Raw genomic sequence first — 20805 nt, forward strand, 5'->3', positions numbered from 1 at the left:
AAAAAATTGACTCCTTCCCCTCTACAACCCAACCCCCTGATCCGCCCTTGCATTCAGCGTACTGTTCCACTTTGATCATGAAAAAATTAGTTTTATGAGATTTTGTTGTATGTTTTGTGCATTGAATGTCGAAACGATTAAGCTTTTCTGCCAGTCTTTTTTGATTAGGGCATTTAAATATGTGCACAAGTTGTGCATTACATGTAGAGAGCAGATATTTTGACCTCTGATGTTTTATATAATGTGAATTGACAAATCTGAAAAGCTCAAAGGGGTATTGGGTTAATTCTATGATTAAAAACCCAAGTTTGTGCTCTGTGTAAAAAATTCCATGAATTAAACTATGAAATTATTTGCATTTTTGAAACTGCAAGTTCTGCTCAGCCTTCCAGTGAGAAAAATGATTTTGCAATGATACTGCAAGTGAAGAAGGAAGAGCAGGACACTTCACTTCAAAATTTGCCATTTGTTTAATCTGTCGTTGACTTTGGGTCTGTCACTATTTTTGGATAATCAATGTATCAGAAGTTCAATGTCATATACCCTATATAGAGTATTTGCCCTGTACATTGAGCTCTGGTTAACTCAAAACTGGATAAATTTAAACTTTTGTTTGCCTTTAAGTCACAACTGATTCCTGTCTAGAGAATAGGATATTATGTACATAAATGGCATAACTCAAAATGCCCACATGGTACCTCCTTTTCATTCGACTAGCATGAAAAAAACTGCACCTGATTAAGTCACAAACAAGCCAGGTTGAATCGTGTTATTGGGGCATGATCCCCTGGCTGCATGGTGGTTTATTGGCTTCTGGCTAGTGGCCCCGAGCAAAGTATTGACAAATGGGAATGGCCACCAACATTATGGGCTGGATAGCTCAGTTGGAGAGCACCTAGTATGATATTCCAGAGGCCGCAGGTTCAAATCCAGCTCTAGTCAATTTTGTTGTTCATCTGTGTAATCCTTTGTAAGCTTCTAGTCAGATTCCTTAAATAGGTTGTTTCAAGTCACAACCAAGTTTAAGCTGATTACAAAACTTTTTCATGAGCCATTACTCCTCAACGCATTTTGTCTTTCCAAGCTGGGATACAGTGTGCACACTGTACACTCTCATTGCAATCGGAGAAGTGGCTCTCTTGCCGACTCTCATCCAGTTGTAGCCTGCTGGCTGTAAGTCCAATTCTTTGCTCTTTGTGGTGGTCATGTCAGAGCACTAGTAATGGCGCTTACAATGGCCCGATTGCAGCTGCTGTCCTACATGCAGGTCATGATTCTTGTGGGCAACATATTTTCATGCACATGGTACAAAATGACAAGTACACGTGCAGTCTAGTGAGCGATTTCGTTCCAAAATTTTGTGTAGCAGTTTTGCCATACAATTTTCTTTTTGTATGGCAAAAACTTGATTTTGTGTAGCTATCAATTAGTTATGCATATCAATTACAAAATAGAAAAGAAAAAAGGGGGGGTTGGGCATTTTGGTTGGTCAGGTGGGGATGATCAACAGTTGTTGTTAGTGGCCTTAAGAATAAAAAACTTTGTTGTACTTGTAATCTAGGGACTTTGGTTATTTGAATTTATTTTGAGTTGACACAAATTTGTGCAAGTAACAATACACCTGCAGCATTGCTACATTTTATTACTAGCCGTGTGCGTGCATTCGGCCCCTGTCAGTAAGCCTGTGTCTGTTATTAGTGCATCTCTGTGTCTTTTAAGTGGAGCGAAGACATAGACCTACATGTAGCACACTCCACAACACAGATTTACCCTGTGCTTGAGTCTGGTTTGCAGTCCATCTACTGTATGCGGTGTCTTTCAGCGGCGCCCGCAGCACAGTGGCGGGAACCAATCTCATGCGTGCTGCACATGATTTCTTCACAGTGAACTTTCCAAGGTCCACATGCAGCCTGCCTACTAGTATGTACGCATGTGCAAATTAGTTTTGTGCATGTGGTCACTGTGGTACGGCAATGGCATCGTGGGATTTTTGTTCTGTTCTGACTCATTTTACCAATAATGCATGTTCGGTTAACCATTTGTCAAACATCTAAGATTTTTATTATTCTTTGATTAGAAATTTCCATCATAAATTGTATCACGAATTGCATCTGGCAACTGCGATGTAATTTTGAAACAAATGACAGATTTGCCTAACACATTGCAAAATGTGATGTGATAATTTGTTCACTACATGTAATAAAGATTTGTTACTTATCACACTTTGACTCGTTTATTGCGATAAATCCATTAAATGATAAACCACTTTTGGGACAGGACTGATGTGAAAATTATGAAAATGATATTACTGATAACTACCCCTTTGAGAATCACAAAAGGAAGAAAAATCTATCCATCATGACGGCCTAGCCAGACAGGAGGCTGCGATTTTCAGCGAATAATCAGAACAAGAATGAGACCAGGGCTTAAGATTTTGGGACATTTGATTTCTATCCACGGCCACCTCATTGCACTGGTAATTTCAAAATAGAAACAGAGATTCATTTTCTCTTTGATCTGAGTTGTGTTTGATATGTAGATTTGATTAAATATTTATATCGGCAATATCCACTTTAAAGTGATATCGATTCGTTGACGTATCCTAATTGACTTTAAATTGATTTTCGTTTTTGAGGGGGGTGCAGTGCCTCATTGGAATACTCTCAACTTGCACTGTATCCATTGGAAATGCACCTAAGGTCCCCAGAAAAGCTAAAAAAACAAGAGCAAAACCCAAAATAAAAACAAGGAAACTTTGGATCAAATTAGAAAAACTAACAAACTGCAATTTTGATTGCCTCTGAGCTAAGGGGAAAATGTTAGTGAAAAAGTGGTAAGAAACAAGTCAAGGTGAACTGCAGGCATCATTTGGAGGAAGTTGACTGAGCTGTACATGCTACAATTGTTCTAGCTGCAAGTCCCATTTGAGTGAGTGGTGTCTGTAGCGCCACCGTTGGTTTTGAATGTTGAGGGTTCCAGGGCCACATCGTCATCAACTCGATTGACTAGCTAGCACTGGCACACACACGCTGAATAAACGCACTCACGGTGAGCGCACATTGCTCACTTGTCAGTGCAGTGACCCACACTGTTAGACTGTTAAAACCCAGGGAGGTACATGTAGATGTGGCGCACTTGGAAGTACATGTATCATGTTGATGATTCCAGAAGCAAGACTAGACCATGGCGTTTCCTTGGGGCCTGTGTCTTTTTATAATTGCCCGCTGAGTAGGTAGGATGCTTTCAGGAAAACCGAGTTCCTAATGGAAAGTATACACTGAGTAAATCAATCATGATAGCGATATTAATCAACCATTTTCTCACTTGTATCATAAAAACTGTTATTTTAGATTCTGGGTTTTTTTTACTCATAGTGACTGTGCTTCTACATGTAGTCTACCACACAGTTACATCATGATAAGCAAGTCAACAGTGCAATTCCATCTTTTGACAAAAACTTTGATGGCAATTCACTTTTGGTTGTTTCATATGTCCTTGCTTTATTGGCTTGTTTTTTTTAATGCTTTTTTGACCAATGGCCATCTGTGGACGACATGTTATGTTACTCATCAACAACAGTCTCGTAGAAGGTTTATCAGCCAGAGAGTATAATTTCATCACTACCTTTGTTCCAAGTGCAGGGATAGTCTCACAGTAGAAGGGCATCTTTATGCACAATCCCCCCTCCTTCCTTCTGCCCTCCAGTCATAATGTCTGCTCATTGTAATTGTCGTCATGAGTACAGAGCAAGCCCAACAGATGGGATCATCTACTCTTTCTTTTTAAACTTGTTTCCCAATTGCCTTCCCCCTTCCCCGGACCTTTCCTTGTGTTCCTTGAATTCCTACATGTATATTGCCCTACCTCTGCCCGTCCTTCCATCCCACTAGCATTGACAAATAAATATAAACAGGTCCCCTCCCCCCATAGCATAGGGAGTTTCACCCTGAACTTTTCTGTCTGTAATTTTTTTTTTTGCTGAGTCGGTTGGTTCCTTAGGTCAAGTACCCCAACACAAGATTGTCAACTCTATCTGTCCTCTCCCTGCTTGTTCTCTGCCCAACTGCACACGTTTTTCACACTCCAACTGTTCTATTCTCAATGTGGAAACAGCAGCCTGCAAATTTTGAAAGTGTAGTGACCTCTAACGGTACAGTGTCATCCATCCTGACTCTCCCCGTCTCCCCCCCCTTTTCATACCAGAGGGGTTGATTGTGCAATTGTAACCAGCCTTTTGCACACCTTATCAAGTAATAAGTCATAACGTCCTTCATCTCATACATATATACGCGATGGGTTGGAGTGACAAGGCAGGTAGCCCCAGGGGAGGCACCCGAATCAACGATACAGATACAGCTGATGTAAAGGAAAGGAAAAAAAACAAAGAAGTGAAAAACTGGAAATACATATACAAGAGCAGGCAATCGCACAAGGTTGCCTGTGTTACAGCTCAGATCTGCTCCCTACACTCCCAGAACCTTTTTTTTTCTCTCCCGGACGATTCCTATCCCATGTCAACGTGTACTCATTGAGTTGGGGACATGAGCAAATTGTTGGTACATGTACATGAACATGCACACTTACATGAACAGCCCATACTTGTGAGTCATTATGTAGCCAGGGCCCGAAGATACAGATTTAATATTGCTTTATTTTTGTGTGTTTGTATTGATCTATAGAGATGTGCATCATTAGGAGCCTGGATTGATAAATTTCAAAGTCCTTTGGAGTTCCCTCAGTGGTTGTACAATAAGTACAACCATTGAAGGCCCCAAGGCTGTTTGTCTTGTAGTCCCCACACTGTTCTTCCTATCCGACAATGCGGCGGAACCAGTGCTCCAATCAGGGCCTGTCTCTAGTTTGCCAAGTCGATGACCGCTTAGAATTACAAGGCACCAGCAGACCTTCGGCACTCTCAGTTTTAATGTGAATTAATTAGTGCTTACTTCAAATTTGTCACGTATGTCGGATTTCATTGGCACAGTATGCCCTTGTTGAGTTAAATAAGCAACTCCCCCAAAAAAGGGAAGGGGGGAGGTGAATGCGCTTTGTCACATTTCAAATTTCATATTGGATTTCGTTCCAGTAATTTTTTTTAGCCCCCACAAAGTCCTTTACGTGTCGGCCCACCGAAGCAAATGAAAAGAAAATACAGCAAGTTCAATGAACGCAAGGTCTGGCGCAATTATTTTGGTACACTTGTAATCCATACGAATGTACATGTGCATGTAGTGTGCAAGATGGATGTGTGTGTTTGCCTTTGAAGTTGTTATCCTGTCTGAAACGGTGTGGGGCACTAGACTGTTTGTGTGGGGACTGTGTGACGTGAAACACAAAGAGAGAAAGCTGCCTGGATCCATGTCTGAATATCAAAGATTGTTGTCTCACAGAGAAGAACATATTGCTTTTCTGTCCCTTTTTTTTTTCCATTCTTTTTTCGTTCATCAGAAAACCAAACACAATAATTGCCGTGTGCTATTCTTGAAGTTATCATCTGTCTTTGATACTGTGTCTGGTGATTATCGAAAAGAAGACAAGTTGTTCATCTCTTTGTTTCTTCTCTTCAATCAGTTTTCTTTGAGCCGTGTTTCATGGGCAGAGGATGGACAACTTGCATTAGAATCTGGCGTTGGTCCTAGTCGCACAGAACATTACGGCATGACACGAGAACCTTTTGAAATGCGGGAGAGAATGCGCACTCCCCAAGGGACAGACTCAAATTGACGGCGATGACAGCAAACGGGTTCACGGCTACGGGTTTAGGGAGCCGTTTGTCACAATTAAACGCCAGTTAGGGGCCCCCCTCGTTTGTCATGTGTCAAAGCCTGCAATGGGCAGAATCGGAGGTGAGAAACGGTAGCCAGGTCCGCATGATTGTCGGTGGAGATGATGTAATGCTACATTGTTAATGGGACCACGGGCCATTAGGTAGTCGGTGCAGTAAACCCTAACCACAATGCAATAGGGAAACCTGTCTTACAAATTCAGTCATTGCTGGGGTGTAGTGACAGTAAAGTATTTTTGCGTGTCAGATTCCTTCTGTAGTCATTCTTTTCTTTCCTTTTCTCCCATTTATGGTTGGAGAGGAGATTATATTTAACCCTAACAGTCCCAAATCCTCCAATTTCAATACGATTTTACATACACCCTTGGGGGTTAGGGTTAATGAGGTATATAAGGATGGTTCAGTTCTCTGGCTTTGGCTCATTTTAAACATCTAAAACTATATTTTCAAGACCCAGGCATTTGTTAGTCACATTTTGTTTAAACTAACTTTCTTTACTTTTTTTTTGTAAGTTCATTTTGGACTGATGTGTGACGTTTCATTCTCCAATGGAGGGTTTTCTTCTGTAATGCAAATACATGTATTCCATGATTTTGGGACATTGTACACGTCTAATTGAACATTGTTTGCCATATTGCATAGCTTGAGGGTGTTGTCATACTTCCTGCTTAACCCACCCTTCCCCTTTTGCTCCTGAGTTGCTGTTGAGTCACTGGGTTTGGGTCTGAGTCCGAGTCTCGAGTCACAGGCTGAAATCATTTGGTTAGATTCTACAGTATTGCTCCTTGTGTTGAGCAGACGGGCACAGCTGCATACATGTATGTGCGCAGCCGCATAGGTGCAGTATCCAAGACAGCAGCAATCAAGACAGCAAAATGATCACAAACGCTCTAGCTGAGCAGTCCCTGTGCTTACCTACATGTACATGTGTTGATGGTTTCCTTCCCGATGACTGTTTGGAAATGAACATTGGGGACATCGCCACGGAAACAACTCATGATAATTAATCCTTGATCCTTTTGTACATGTACCAGTAGATGGGACTGACTTAATATTCTGAAATTGCGACTTGATATGGACTCAAGTCTTAGTCTCGGACTCAAGTTGTCCAACTCTTCCGCCCCCATCTTCCAAGAGCAAAGATGAGTGGGGTCCTTCCCACCCCTAATGATGAACCATATGCCCCCTTGTGGGTTAGCCAGTCATTGATAGATGTTGTTCTCTTGAAACTCAATTTGCCTTGCTCCTCCCCTCCATCTCTTTCTTCAGATCGAGGAATGCCACAGCCAGGGGTGCATGGGTCTATCACAAGGGGCCTGTATGGGTGGTCGTCAGGAGAACAAGGTGCGTTGACTTTCATGATTTCCTGATTCCCTCCCCCCAAACAAAGTTATTACCAGAACAAGGCAGTAGTTAGTCTGATTAGCTTGCATAGATCTGGCACTTTTTATACACGCAGGCCGTGGACATTTGATGGACAGATGTGACTGGTCCCGTACTTCGCTGTACCCTTGGCGAAGACAGTTTTACAGTTATGTACATGTACAGTCTTGCGCGTCATTCATGCTGTGTACCCATATTCAAAGATGCTTTCCTCTTATGCTAACACATTATGGGTTTTGTGCAGATTCAACTAAAATTGTTCGTGTGTCCCCACTGAGTGTGTACCGTAGATGTACTTGAATTAGTTGTGACACACTAGTTGCCCTACCTTGACTTTTTTGAGTTTTTTTGTACGGACAATTTTTTGTACAGAACACAACAGCAGTGATTACCTGGCAGATCAATCATTACTATTCTGACAGTTTCATTAAGTTGCCTGGATTGGTGAAAGTACCAACATGCTTCCAGTACCACTACTGGTAGGCTCAATAATTTATTCAACCATGTGCTTTTTTTGTTTGATGTACTCTATCTTTTGAGGAGAAGCACATTCTTACGGAGAGTCCAAACACTGACTTTTCTTCATCTGCCTCTAATGTGACCTCAGCTCTTAGAACCCAATTTTTGTGATGATTTCAGTATATCAGACTTTGTCTTTCACCTGTGTAATTACATAAGCAGTATGTACTCAACGCTCACTGGTACAGTTGTCTCAGCCCTTCGTCTCTGGAGCTTGTCAGGGTCATCTTGCCAGTTCAACACTGGAGGAACTATCAGTTACATGGAATTTTGGCTAGAGGAGATGTATTCTTCATATTAGGTGTGTCCTTCACTGAAATTACAGATAGGTATATGACTGCAGTTTCTCAACGTGTGGTAAGCTTATCTGATCTATCCTTTGGTGACTGGCTCAGTTAATTGGTTCAAGTCTGAGTCCACTTCTTGAGTCAGTTCATGGGAATCTGAGTCGTGAGTCGCTTGTTAAAAACTGGAAAATGCTGGTATGTTACATACATGTAGGTTCATCATGTCACCAAAGCTGAGCATACTGTCGTGCTAATGCTCTTCCATCAGAGCAATGTCATTTTTACCTTACAGGGCTGCTAATTTGCCACTTTTTTGGCTAGTGAGAGAGAGACAGAGAGAGCCCATTGGAAAGCAATTAGATTGATGGGTGCTAATGTGGAGATAGATTGGTGGAGGGGGGAGGGAAGATTGTGGAAGTGGGAAAAGAAGTCAGGGAGACTGAGCGTGCTCTGTCATGTGTTGCTGAAGGGTGATCAGTGATAGCTTGCGTTGAGTTTTCTTTGGGGGGAAAAGCACAGCTGTGAGCCATTTCTATGAAAATTAAAAGGTTGTTATTCCATTACTGCATGTATCTTTATTTGATCTCTGGACTGCCAGTAAGCTAATCAATCAAAATTGACCAATGGGTGAATTGCCTAGTACAAGGACTGTACTGTGACACTGAAGGGAACACGTGGGCTTGTTTGGTAGTGCTATGGAAGAGGATTACTTCTCTGTTATGTGGTATACAAATACAGCATGGTTTGAGGGGAAATAGTGGGAATTACTGGTCCTGAGGTGTAGGTCAGCTTGACTACCAGCTTGACTACCTCTCGACGCGAAAACCATGCTGTATTTGTTTTACTACACTTCATAAATATTCAAACAGAAATCTCATGTTATTTGTACTCACAGCCGCAATTGTTGTTTCTCAGCTGCTAAATTTCCATAGTGGATCATGGAGTGCAGATGTGCATAGAAAAGTAAACAGGGCTTCATGGTCTGGTGCTGACATAGGTTTTGGGTCTTTACTGTCATAGTTAATAGGATACAACTCCAGACTGGTTCCGTATAGATTACATGACACAGACTACATATTCCAGAGGGTTCCGGATGGATGTTTTGGTGCTACCAGAAAAAAATACCACGCAGCAGCATACTCACCACTGTGACGTCTTCTGGTTGCGTATCATTCTACGTCCCAGATGCGAGGTGGAATCGGCCAATGACGTGCTCCGATTTGCTCATGAATATTTATAAGGTGTAGTAATACATGATTAGGAGTGGTTTAACCCATGTGTATATGTTGGGAAAGCATGAGCTTAGCATGGCATGCATTATTTTCTTTCTTTTTTTTCATGTGTCGTTATAGTAATGGCATTTTCCATCTACAACAAATGGCGGATGGGACTTGTAGTTCTGGGCGTTCTTACAGGTACGCCATACTCTTGTCTTTCATTCTGTGGGGCGTACTCATTTTTAACGCGAGCAACAAACTTCAGTGTTGCTTTGGTCGATGTTAACGTGACCAGAAGCACGCCTTCACTGGCAAGAAAGAGACAGGCACGTCGAAAAATTTTTTCTACTGTGACGAAGCACAGCGCAGGCACAAGGACTGTACAGTGCCACTGCACATGGTCAGTGCAACGCATGCTGAGCAAACCTGTTTGTGCACGCATTAAGTTCTCACCGAAGAGCTGTCGCCATGTAAAATTGTGCCATTTCTTGTTCCTGCAGGGAGCAAAGTAGGCCCGGTCATTGTGAATTGTATCCTATAATTCTTTGCTCATATGGACCTTCCTTCTTGGTTTTACTGTACACATAGAATGCATCATATGAGATAGAAAGGTGCATCATTTTGCCAACTGAGTGAAGGATATTCAAGATATCTTGTCCCCAAGTAGGAACTCTGCAAAAACGTGTACTCTGCACGGAAGAAGTTCTTTTTAGACATGTTCAAACTGGCATGCTTCTTTTAGCTGCGATGGATAAGATTAAGTGTTTGCTCAGAGTTGGCTCTTACTGGCAATGTGTGATTGCGACATGAGGTTCTGGCCCATTAGTAAGATCTGTATACCTGTGTTCCCACAAAATGAAAATGGAGAGGTATTGTTGTTTGATGTCACTGAATAGAGCAGGACAAGAGCTGTCTGGTATTGTCCAGCCTCCCTAGTTGCTGAATAGATGCCCGGTAAAGATAAACTGGCTGGATTGAGAACGTGAGAAAAAAGTTTATAACTGATCCTTCTGAGGGTAAGCCAATAACTTCACAAAGTGATCAAACAGAAAGATGTAATTGAAATAACCAACTCAATTATCATGTTTATTAATTAAACCAATAATTGTTGTGGCCTTGCTACCAACTTCAGGGTTTTTTTTTTTTTCAGGAGCAAGTTCCATACATGAACAGTCTGTAACTAGTTTGCTTCACTCAGTATGGACATTCTTCAAACTCTGTGTAGCTAGTGTTATTCCATGCAGCAGAATAATGACTAATAACCCAACTCCGGCTCTCTAATTCCACATTTAATAACAGAAAGCACAGTGTTCTTGCAACACCAGGTAACGCCGGCTTGTCTGGGCAAACAGTTTTCTCACTTTATGTGAATTCTTGTCATGCAGTGCACACATGCACACTTCCAAAGTGAACGTGAGGAATCATAACCCAGAGTGTAATAATATTGAAAAAGAAAGGGGGGGCCCCGTGTTTTTCTTCAAACTGCTCTGAGATGCAGCGGTACTTTGTTGTATTTGGCAATGGAAACAAAACCCGACATAACAACAAACTATCGTTTTACAAAGTACACATCTCCCCTGACAAGTCTGACACCTTATCTGCCATAATTACAACAGGAAGTGTATTAATAGGCTTTCAAGAGGGACTAGACTGCTTAAGTAAAGAAGTAGGTGCACTTAGTTTTTGTATTTGGTAAACAAAGCAGGCTCTTGAAGTGGTTTTGGATGATTCAAGTGAGTTTTAGTTTTACCTGTAAGTAATAGATTGCATTTGTGGGTTAGTACATTTTGAAGTAAGCGCTTTATCTGAGAAAGTTGGGATCCGATTTATGATATTGCAAATCGAGTGGCCACGTTTCATCTTCCAGTGTTCGCAGCTGAAGTATCACCTGGTCTTAGCATGAGTTCAAGTTGCAAATAATGATAACATCCAAGTCCATCGAGCTTACTTTCCCCAGAAATGCCCACAATGCTCATAATCAAGGCCAATTTGGTTGCCCTGGTCCATTCACAAATGCAAAGTGTTTTCCCCCCACCACGCACCCAAATTGGAAAATGTGTGCCCCATATATGGTGTAAAGCCATTAATCAAGTTAAGCCTTGGGAGGACTCAAGTAAGGTTTTCTCTATTAAAAATTGTCTAACAAATAAGTCAAAGGAATCTGTCTGCCAATTTCAATATGCATTCACAGGTACAAAGCCACGAACCAAATTGGCACGAGCATTGATTGTTTTCCAGCGCAGCCTTTCAGCATCTGTCTGCTCCCTCGCAGTTTGAGTTTTTCCCATCAGATCTGAGTTCTCTCTGAAGTGCATTCAAAGCAGACACCTAGTTTAAATTATCTCGGTTTGTTTAAATATTTTACGCTTTGATACACCCATTGTATCCTGCAGAAAATGCATGGGAAACTAGTACGGATGTGTGTGTGTATATGTACCTTCAAGCGTTAATGCAGAATTTTATTGTCTCCAGAAAATTGACAAAAACAAATGAAGGAATAATTGAATTGGGAATTCTTCTGCATTGAGCTCATCAGAGAGCAAGGACTTTTAGAAATTCATTGAGTGTTTTTTTTTTCTGGGGCATTTTTAGTTTAGTCAAACCTTTCTCTTGTATGTCCAAGTGATCCAGCATATTTTTGTTATTGATTCGTCGTGGATGTGGGGAGTCTTGCAGTTGAATGCAAGATGTACTTCTGGAATTGCATTTTCTTGCTTTTTTCCATTTGCCTTAGATTTATGATGTAGACAGAAAAAGGACTTCATGTGCAAGCCAAGAATTTGAGCGTCTAATTTGCTTGCTGACCAACATGATGTAAAATGAATATGAAGTTATTGACCTCTCTTTCAGCATTGTAAAATGGCTGTCTATAATGAGCAGTGCAGACCTCAAACACAGACCAAAGCTTTTGCTTACAATGGAGAACTTCAAAATAATGAACAAATATGGATGCCCCAGCCAACCCAAAGATCGTTATCAAAGACACAATGAAAAGAACTGGAAACTGCACTGTAGTTGGGATCTTTGTGCCTTGTCACGTTGGTTGTTATCCGAGCTGACTGCTAATTGTCCATGCAAGCCAAGTGCAGTGTGTATACAGGTAATGAGGCTCACAATTCAGTAGGCGAAGCTCTGCCCAATGTTAGTGCATGTAAGTGGCGCGGAAACAATCAGAAAATAATTGTATCCATGCTGCGCCGTTCGTCCTGCTCACCCGACTCTTCCCCCCCCCACACACAACACACGCTGTGAGGTTGACGCACTCCATCCCATTGTGGTGACATTGATTGAGATCACCCTGCCAGGGGAGCATTTTGGAAGGTAGCGCGCACAGATGATGTCATGCCCTTGACCACCCCTCACCCCTATTGTTCGCCGCCAGCGCATGGAGATGGGGTAATATTCCGGAGAAGACCACCTCTATGTGGCCTCTCAAGGGTCGGTAATGATGTTGTTTTAGTTTACGCAGATGACGTAATCGATATGCCGTAAATGAGAGCCACTTTGGGGGTCAGTGGCACACCGGTGCACGGATGTGCCGTCCTTCCTTACAAGCTGTGTTATGAAAGCCAATGCCTTATAACAACATGCGTTTTTACGTAATTTGCCAAATGACTCCTCGGAGCATGCATACGTCTGTCTCCTCACTCGCTCGCTCGTTCTCTCTCTTTCTCCCCGTCTCTCTTCTTACTGGAGTTGAAACGCGCTGCTTTGTGCAGGTTCAATGACCATAAGGGCCATTCCCTTGCACTATAGTGTTGGAGACGTGGCGGCGTAGTCGGGTCCTGTGGTTGCTCTCCGTCTGTGCTGGCATCAGAGCCTGTTTCCAAAGGAGAACCTGCGTCTGAGACTGCTGCAATGCGGCTTAGTCGTTGATGACTGTCCGTGACGGGGTGCAGTCTCTGCGAGTAATTCAGCAACAGAAAACACGCCAAGGACCAATAGCAGTGGCCCGGTTGCGCAGGCCACAGTGCCCAATGCAACACTGAGGGAGAGGAACTCGGAGACGGAGGGGGGACAAGAGACGATTCACTGCGGTCAAAAAAGAGGAGTTTCGAGGTGTGATCATTTGTCGTACTTGCCGTCATAGTGGGGGCAGTGGTGTGCCTTTATGTACCCTTTGCGTTATCCGTATCCTGTGTCATCGCGGGTGCGTAACACCATGGACTTGTACCGTTTTGCCTTCCCGTGGGGGTTTCGCACCACACCCAGCTCGGCAACATGTAAGCAAGTTTTACCTCTCTTTCAACTTTCCTCTGCGTATTTTTTTTTTCACTTTCTTATCAATGAGGACTTTGGTTTATCTTTCTATATTTTTGAGGATTTCTTGTGATTTGAAATCCACATTATTTCTAACAATATTATCTTTCTAATGGTTTCGTGTATTTTTTTAGCATACATTCAAAAAGACAGCTGGTAGTTCAGATTATTTTATGAAGACCGAACTTTTTTCGCATTTGTCGTAATTACATTTATTTCTGATTATTGTGACCGTCATATTTTAAAATCACCCCATGTATGAGAACTGTAGGTTTTTTAAAATCAGTTATAAAACTTTTTTTTACAATTTCCAGGCGGGTTTGGCTATCTGCAAGTTGACTTGTCCTCCCTTACGTGCCTGATGGACTTTCTTAGTGATTCCTGGCCGAGTATATAAAAAAAGCTGAAACTTTTTTTCCCAGCTTCCTCACTGACCCAGCACTAAATTTGAATATTTTGCACAGCAAGTTGCAATTTAATGACTTTGGGGGAAAACTTGTGTAATTAAAATTTATGCATGTGGGTTATTCCAGAAATTAGGGGTCCAAAAGTGTGGCATTTTTGTGTCCCTGTTATATCTGACCTTCGTTATTCGACATGGAATATCACAGGAATTGTTTTAAAACTATTTCTATTTGTTTGGCAGGTAATTTGGGTTAATTCTTCACTCTTGGAAATTAGAAATTGTGTTTTGAACTCACAAAATCTTATGTCAGATGTAATAGGGACACGAAAAAAATGGACCCCTAGTTGTTGGAATGACCCATGTGATATTTACAAAAATTTGTTTGATGTTTATGTGTGCCTGTACAAGGTACATATATATGTATTACTATTAATCCTTATAATGCTTCGCAACAAAATGTAACATTGAACTAGGAAAAATCCCAATACGTGTGTGTGTGGAAAATTCATCAGTATTTCATACAGAGCTAGAACACCTTCCTACCAAATCTTTGTGCACTTGAACACAGTTGAGGGAATAGCATTGCGCTTGCTTAGATAAACGTGAGCATCTTTATTGCAACGTCATTAATGCAGTTTGATATAATTGTAAGTACCTGTAAGTGAATGCTGGAGGTTTTTGTTGAGGGGGTGATTAAGATTACTCTCCAAAATGTGTGCACAATGTACATGTATGCCTTGGTTGAGATGTACAAACATACAGTACTCTCCTTGATACTCTTCTGTCAAGGATATAATACTTAGTGGCAGAGACATTGGCCATCTGACTGTCTCATTAGCTCAGGAAGAGTTCTCTTGTCAGTGGAATAAAAATCCTATCCAAGAAAAACCTTCTTTCTCCCTGAGGGTTCCAAACTTAAGGTGCTTAGCAATTGGTCTATCCTAGAAATTGTATGTTCTGCAGGCTTATGTGGCCTATGTACACGCAAAAAATTCAGTCCTGAGTGACAGCGTGTTTTGGGGGCGATCTTGAGCAACTGAGGCAATGTTGGTTTGCGAGCCACCTCCATCATGCGATGCTTGTTTGAGTTCAGTAATTGCATTTAGGGGGTTGAAATGTGTTAAAAACATTTCTTAGGCACGACATGTACACGTCACAAAACCCTTGATATTCGCATGCCCATTTGGGTTTGGATTTTGATCTGATTTTCATTTGTATGACAAGGTTTTTCTTTTCATCACCTAACTTCCGCAGAATTTGTCATTACATTGACATAGGCATTTTGCCAATTTTTTTTTTTTAATAGGAATTGTAAGTGCTGACACTTTCAAAACAGACTTGACACCTTTTGCGGGGAGGGGATTTGGATGCTTTTATAGATGAGAACAAAACTTGAACCACCATTTTAATTTTTGGTTTTTTTTAAAATCTCATTTGCAACCCCCGACCCAAAACCGGACTTAACATGTACCTTTGGTTGCAAAAGAAATCTGTTCCAAATCTTAATCTAAAATTAAGATCTGTTGGAAAAAAAAAACCACACCTACATTTTTCTTTATTTGATGATTTTTATTCACCTCTGGAAATGTGTAGAGGGGGATATTGAAATATTTTTGTAAAAGTGTAAAAACTTCCAATTTTGCTAGAGTGATTATTGTGTGGCTAGAGAAACTTTAAAAACTCTTTCCTGTGGAAACAGCAAACACAAAGCACCTCAGATCTCTCACTGACCATTCAAATGCCTGGGCAAAGGAGAAGATTCAAAAGTTCATGGTGTCTCTCTGACATTGTTAACTGGAATCAAATTCTGCAACACTATCTCGCAGTGTTAAACCAAATCAGTGAATTTGGTCAGTGTTAGTTGACTGTTTCTTGCTCAACACAACTGGTCAAGGTCAGTTTTGCCATCCACCACTACACAAGGGAGAGTGAAATGCCTGTTTTTATCACCATGCAGCTTGATGTACAATCAAGTCAACAAGGAAATGAGAATAACAATACAAAGAAATTGGTATTCTTTTATATTCCTCTGGGCTTGAGGAACTTTACATTCTGGGAATTGCTAAATGGCTTTAACAATTTCTTTACATAATGGGGGAGGCTATTTTCATGGACAGCTTTTCAACAAAAGCTGTGTTCACACTGGACTTTTTTTTTTTTAGGGTTTCACCAAACCGATGGTTAAATAAAACATGGTCAAATTTTTACAGAGACTGCGTGAGAAGTAACTGAGCTGTCTGTATCAGTGCAGTGCTTTACAAGGGTGTTTTGCATGGCATTGCTGTGTTTGCTTTTTGTCCTAAGACACAGTGTCACACTCCTCATAATCATCTGGAAATGTTAAAACTAGCTAATCTTCCAACTATTTCAGTAAAAATTTTTGCCATGATTGGGCCCAAGGAGGAACAAATGTACTGGAAATATTTGCTACATGCCATGCCGCGGCGAAACATCCAACAGGCATGCGTAGTTTCCCTGTATGAAGCGTGCCGTTGTACTCGGGCCGAATTTACGCTCTACTGGGCTACTTTCTCAGGATTCTGTGCTGTCCGCACTGGACTTTGCATCTTGGGAAAAGTGACTCGGGAATTGTTTTCTGGCCAGAAATTGGCCGGTAAAAATGACCGCGCAGCCCAGTAAAACTGGATTTAAAATGGGAAAAGAAACCATGGTCTCAGTAAGTTTGAACCCCAACAAGTCCAGTGTGGACAGGGACTAAAAGACTTTTGTGGAAGGAGTCTGATGAGAGGGCAGGAGTGATGCTATGGCATTTCTTGTACAGGGCAACGTTTAAACTGATATTGGTTGACGTTTATAACCTTGTCTACATATTTTATTGACATTAACAATGCAAACAATTGGGAAACATTTCCAGCTGGGCGGTAACTCATTTAGGTTGTGTCATTCAAATCTAATTATCTGTCCTGTCATCTGTCTCTGCCATTTCCCCCCCCCCCCCATGGCAAAGTACATTAGCCACCTCGAAGGACTTTCTGTTTTTAACGACAGAAAAACCTGTTTTTATTTGAGCTTTGTTTTCGGTTAATAAAGAGAAATAAATTGTGCAGCATTGTATTTCCCCCCGAATTGGTGGTGACATGTGGAAAGTAAAGAATGACACTGAAAAAGACTAACATCCGTGGATGTGCCGCGATTCATACCCCAGTCAGCAAATCTGCAGTACGAGAGAATTTGTTAGTCCTCCTCCTCTGGTATAAAGACAAGTGTAAAGTTTGTCAGCAAACCCATGACATGGATGCTCCCAGCTGGATTTTCGTGATCTATCTGCCTTAGCCTGTGTGTATGTCATCTCTTGAGTCGCAGTTTTTTCATCTGCATGTTGCAAAGAATATCTTGTCATGAACTGATACCTTTTGGTCGCTTGAGTTTTTTTCAAAACTTAATCATGGATGTATACGAAGAATATTTCATAGCTTGTGACTTGACTTAGTGAAAAATGATGTGAAGAATGTGGTGTAATGCTGCCTTTCTGCATGTAGAATACCCTTTTGTGAGTGCATGTTTAGTGACACTGCCATTGTGAGGATTACACTTTTGTTGAGCATTGTTATCATAGGGAGTAATTAGTTATAGAGACAAATTGTTGTCCCCAAAACTCAGCTCTGGATTTCTGAAAAGAAATTGCCCTCTCATTGGCAGTTGCTGGGGGACATGTGTCAAGTGCGATAATTGTGCTTCCCCCCAACATAGTCCTTAACTGCAGCATATCTTGAAGAGTCATACCAATGTTTTAACAATTCCTTGGTCAAAAATCCTTGTCCATTAATGAGTCGAGTGAAAGCAGGTTTCTGTGTCTCTGCCAATGTTTTCTGCAATTTTGTTTACCGTCCAGCATGCAAACCAGAATTGATGCAATATGTAGTGAGTATCCTAAGTGAAGATATTGCACAAATTAGTCAATGGCTCATTTGGCTACATCTCAATATTGTTGCAGGCCTTTGCCATTAGCTGGTCCCATGATTCAAGTACCAATATGCTTCATTTTGTCGACAGGCTGCTATAATTAGAGGTTTAGTTTCACCGGTGACTACAATAGTGACAGCCTTGATGACTAGGCAAGCATTCGGAAAATGGTACCAGCTCCACAGTTCCACCTTGGCTAATGAATCAATATATTTTTTCTGTCCTTCCTGTGCTGGAAATATGTGACGCCGTCGTAATTTCTACCCCCCTGTAAACTACAAATCATTTGTGTGAGTAAGCATGCAAACAGTATGGAATAAAGATAGAAATAGGTACTTCTGTGTTTTGCATTGTCTCATTTTCTGCAATACCTGCCGCTGTCCTTAATGATGCCTGAAACAAACCCAAGTTATATGAGTTTGTTGATTGCATATTCCCCCCCTTCCAGTATCTATATGTGCAAGTTTCAGTACCATTCTGTCATAAAAAAAATCATTGATTTTTTGCTTTTTTTTGGCTCACAGATAAAGGAAAGGGACCTTCGCTGTCTCTATTACCAACTATTAACTTTGTGAAGAACAGCACTACTCTCCAATTGTGGTTAATTTTTGATGGGAAAATTGAGATCAACCACCAAAAAAAAAAAGGGAGGGGAAAGGAATGCTCTTCACACTAATTTCCATGGCTGGGTTTCCTGTTTTGATTTTGCAATGCACAATTGTCAAAGCATGTTAAACTCACTAATGACAGTAACTATCACAACCTTGATGCTCTTGTACAGTGGTGCATCGGTGTGGCATAGTTTTTTTTGGGTGCACAATTACAAGCTGTAATCAATGCCGCCACCAGCTAGCACAAGCCAAGCTGCAAACTGTAACCCAACCAATCATCAACTTGATTAATTGTGTACTTGCCACTGTATTCTTTTTTTCTTGGTGTTGGTTTCTTATGCGTAAAGTTGGGTTAGCAGTATCCTGTCATAAGTTGACGGCGGCTACAATCACAGATCAGTTTCCAAGTAACACCAGAGTTTGTTGTTCTAGGCAACGGCTCAAAAGAGCCAGTAACTGTGTTAGTGAAAAATTACTTCCAGAAAAAACCCTGGAGAAAATTCCTGTGAAAATATAGTGTACTCTGGATGAATTTTTTGTCTGCCAAAAATTATTATTATTATTTAATTCTTTACAGTAAACTCAAACAAGTGATATCATCCCCCTGCCCCCTTTTTTTTTTAAATAAAGTCAGAATCCTTGTTACAGTGTTGCATAGAACCAAGCACCAGGGCCTGTCTTCAACCACAGATATAATCTGTACAGAGCTGTTACATGACCGAGAAGGGATGAACCTGGCAAGCTTTTAATTATTCCATCTCTAGATGGGGGGGGCTTGAAATGTCTCATCCAGACTGGACTTCATGGGGTGAACTGTGCAAGAGCTGAAGGGAAGAAGGGGAAAAAGGCTGGGAAGTGACTAACGGCAATCAGCGTAGTGGCGGTGAGGATCAGTGGTGTGTTTCCCATTTAATCAAATGGGGACTAGGGGGGGATCAAACGAAACAAGCATGAAATGTGCAAAATGGGAGAAGAAATAAAAAAAACTTCACTCTCCCGTGTTGGTATCCTGGTGTTACTCTGATGTCAATTATATGCGCTTGTCATAGCATCTACAATAACATCAAGTCAGCCGTGAGGCAAAGTTCACAGGAAGGGGGTTTCGGCCGTTTACCCAGACCTATCCCAAAATTGTCTCTGTGGGAGGTGTGGGTAGAGGCAACTGCTGGGGGGGGGGAAGGATTGGAAGTCTGCTTATGTTGTAAAAGCCCAAATGCATGGATTTTATTGCAAAAAATACATTGTGGGGCACAGACCTACAGTGTATGGTTTTTAAGTCATTGTTATTAGATTGCATTTCTTGTGAGCATGTCCTAGGATTTCCCAGTGATGAATCTTACGGAAAGCCCATAAGTACATGTATTGTGGAAGTTTTTGGTGTTGGCATGGGCATTCCAGCCTGTCTAGATTCCATTGAAGGTCTCAGACAAAATTGTCTTACCCCACCTTATTTTGCTTGAATACCCCAAGCCAAAGATTTCCTTGGCCTCCAAACTTACTGGATGGGACATGAGAAAGAGTATCATGGTACATCAGGGGAGTGGAGGAATCCCATTCAAGCATCACCAATTCTGACATCCTTAGCAATGAAAACTGGGTTTTCTTTGCTTTGTAGTTTTTGTTTTTTGGTTTTGGGTTTTTTTTTTTTGAGTTTCAGGAAATTCAGTTCAGTCCTTGAAGGCCGTTTGTGCACGAGAGGATTTTTTGAATGAAATCCTTAAAATATGCATCTACGTGTATGTCCCAGTTACCTTTATGTTTAGAATAATCAGTGCCACTTTTAAGTCAATTTCAGGCCTTTTTATGCCTGTGTGGCTCTCGAAGCAATTCAGTGATCATCCCAGACAAAACTCAGATGTCACAGCTGCTTCTGCATCAAGTGTCTCAAGCTTCGGGATCTTGCTGTTTTTTAAGACTTTAGTGAGTGTTTCATTGTTGATTTGGTACAAGTCAGTCACTGTCAGTGAGCTTATTTTGGGTTCATAATTTGTGCCCCCCTAAACTGCAACTATGTGTCCAGAACAAATCACAGCAACAGCCGCCTCAGTTGTCAGGAGTACCACTGGATATATTATCAAAAGATACTCAAAAGACCAAAAGGTATCAATTTATGAGGAGACATTCTTTATAACATAAAATATTATAATAAAAAAAGCGGAACTCAAGAGATTACAAACACACAGACCATGGCAGATATCATGAAAATGTAGCTGGGAGCTTTGGTGTTTTGTGCTGGCTGACAAACGTTATGCTCATATTTACAGAGGTGGGATGCTATAATAAATTCTCTTGTGCTGCAGATTTACTGGCTGTGGTATGTTGGACAGGGTACTTTGAAAAATAAAGCTATATTCGTCATATACGGCTATGCAGGCACATGTGAGTTTTGACCTAAAGCCTCAGTGTTTGTAAG

The 20805-nt window shown here is 41.2% G+C and overlaps 1 protein-coding gene across 4 annotated transcripts in view; it reads left to right on the forward strand.

Moving 5' to 3' along the window:
- The window catches only part of LOC110983451 (uncharacterized), a 146462-nt gene that overhangs the window by 78457 nt on the left and 47200 nt on the right, over positions 1-20805 (forward strand). For 2 of the 4 annotated variants that reach the window (XM_022242708.2, XM_022242710.2), the window contains exon 2: positions 7055-7129. The exons of 1 other annotated variant lie outside the window; for it this stretch is intronic. In XM_022242708.2, the coding sequence (XP_022098400.2) occupies positions 7055-7129 (75 nt within the window). Of the gene's footprint in view, positions 1-7054; positions 7130-12891; positions 13415-20805 lie in introns of those variants that run through there. One more of the 4 variants, XM_087134705.1, reaches the window with a different exon arrangement.

Source organism: Acanthaster planci, linkage group LG03, assembly GCF_054643075.1.
Source record: "Acanthaster planci isolate LZ-2023a linkage group LG03, COTS_SCS, whole genome shotgun sequence".
NCBI classification, from domain to species: domain Eukaryota; kingdom Metazoa; phylum Echinodermata; class Asteroidea; order Valvatida; family Acanthasteridae; genus Acanthaster; species Acanthaster planci.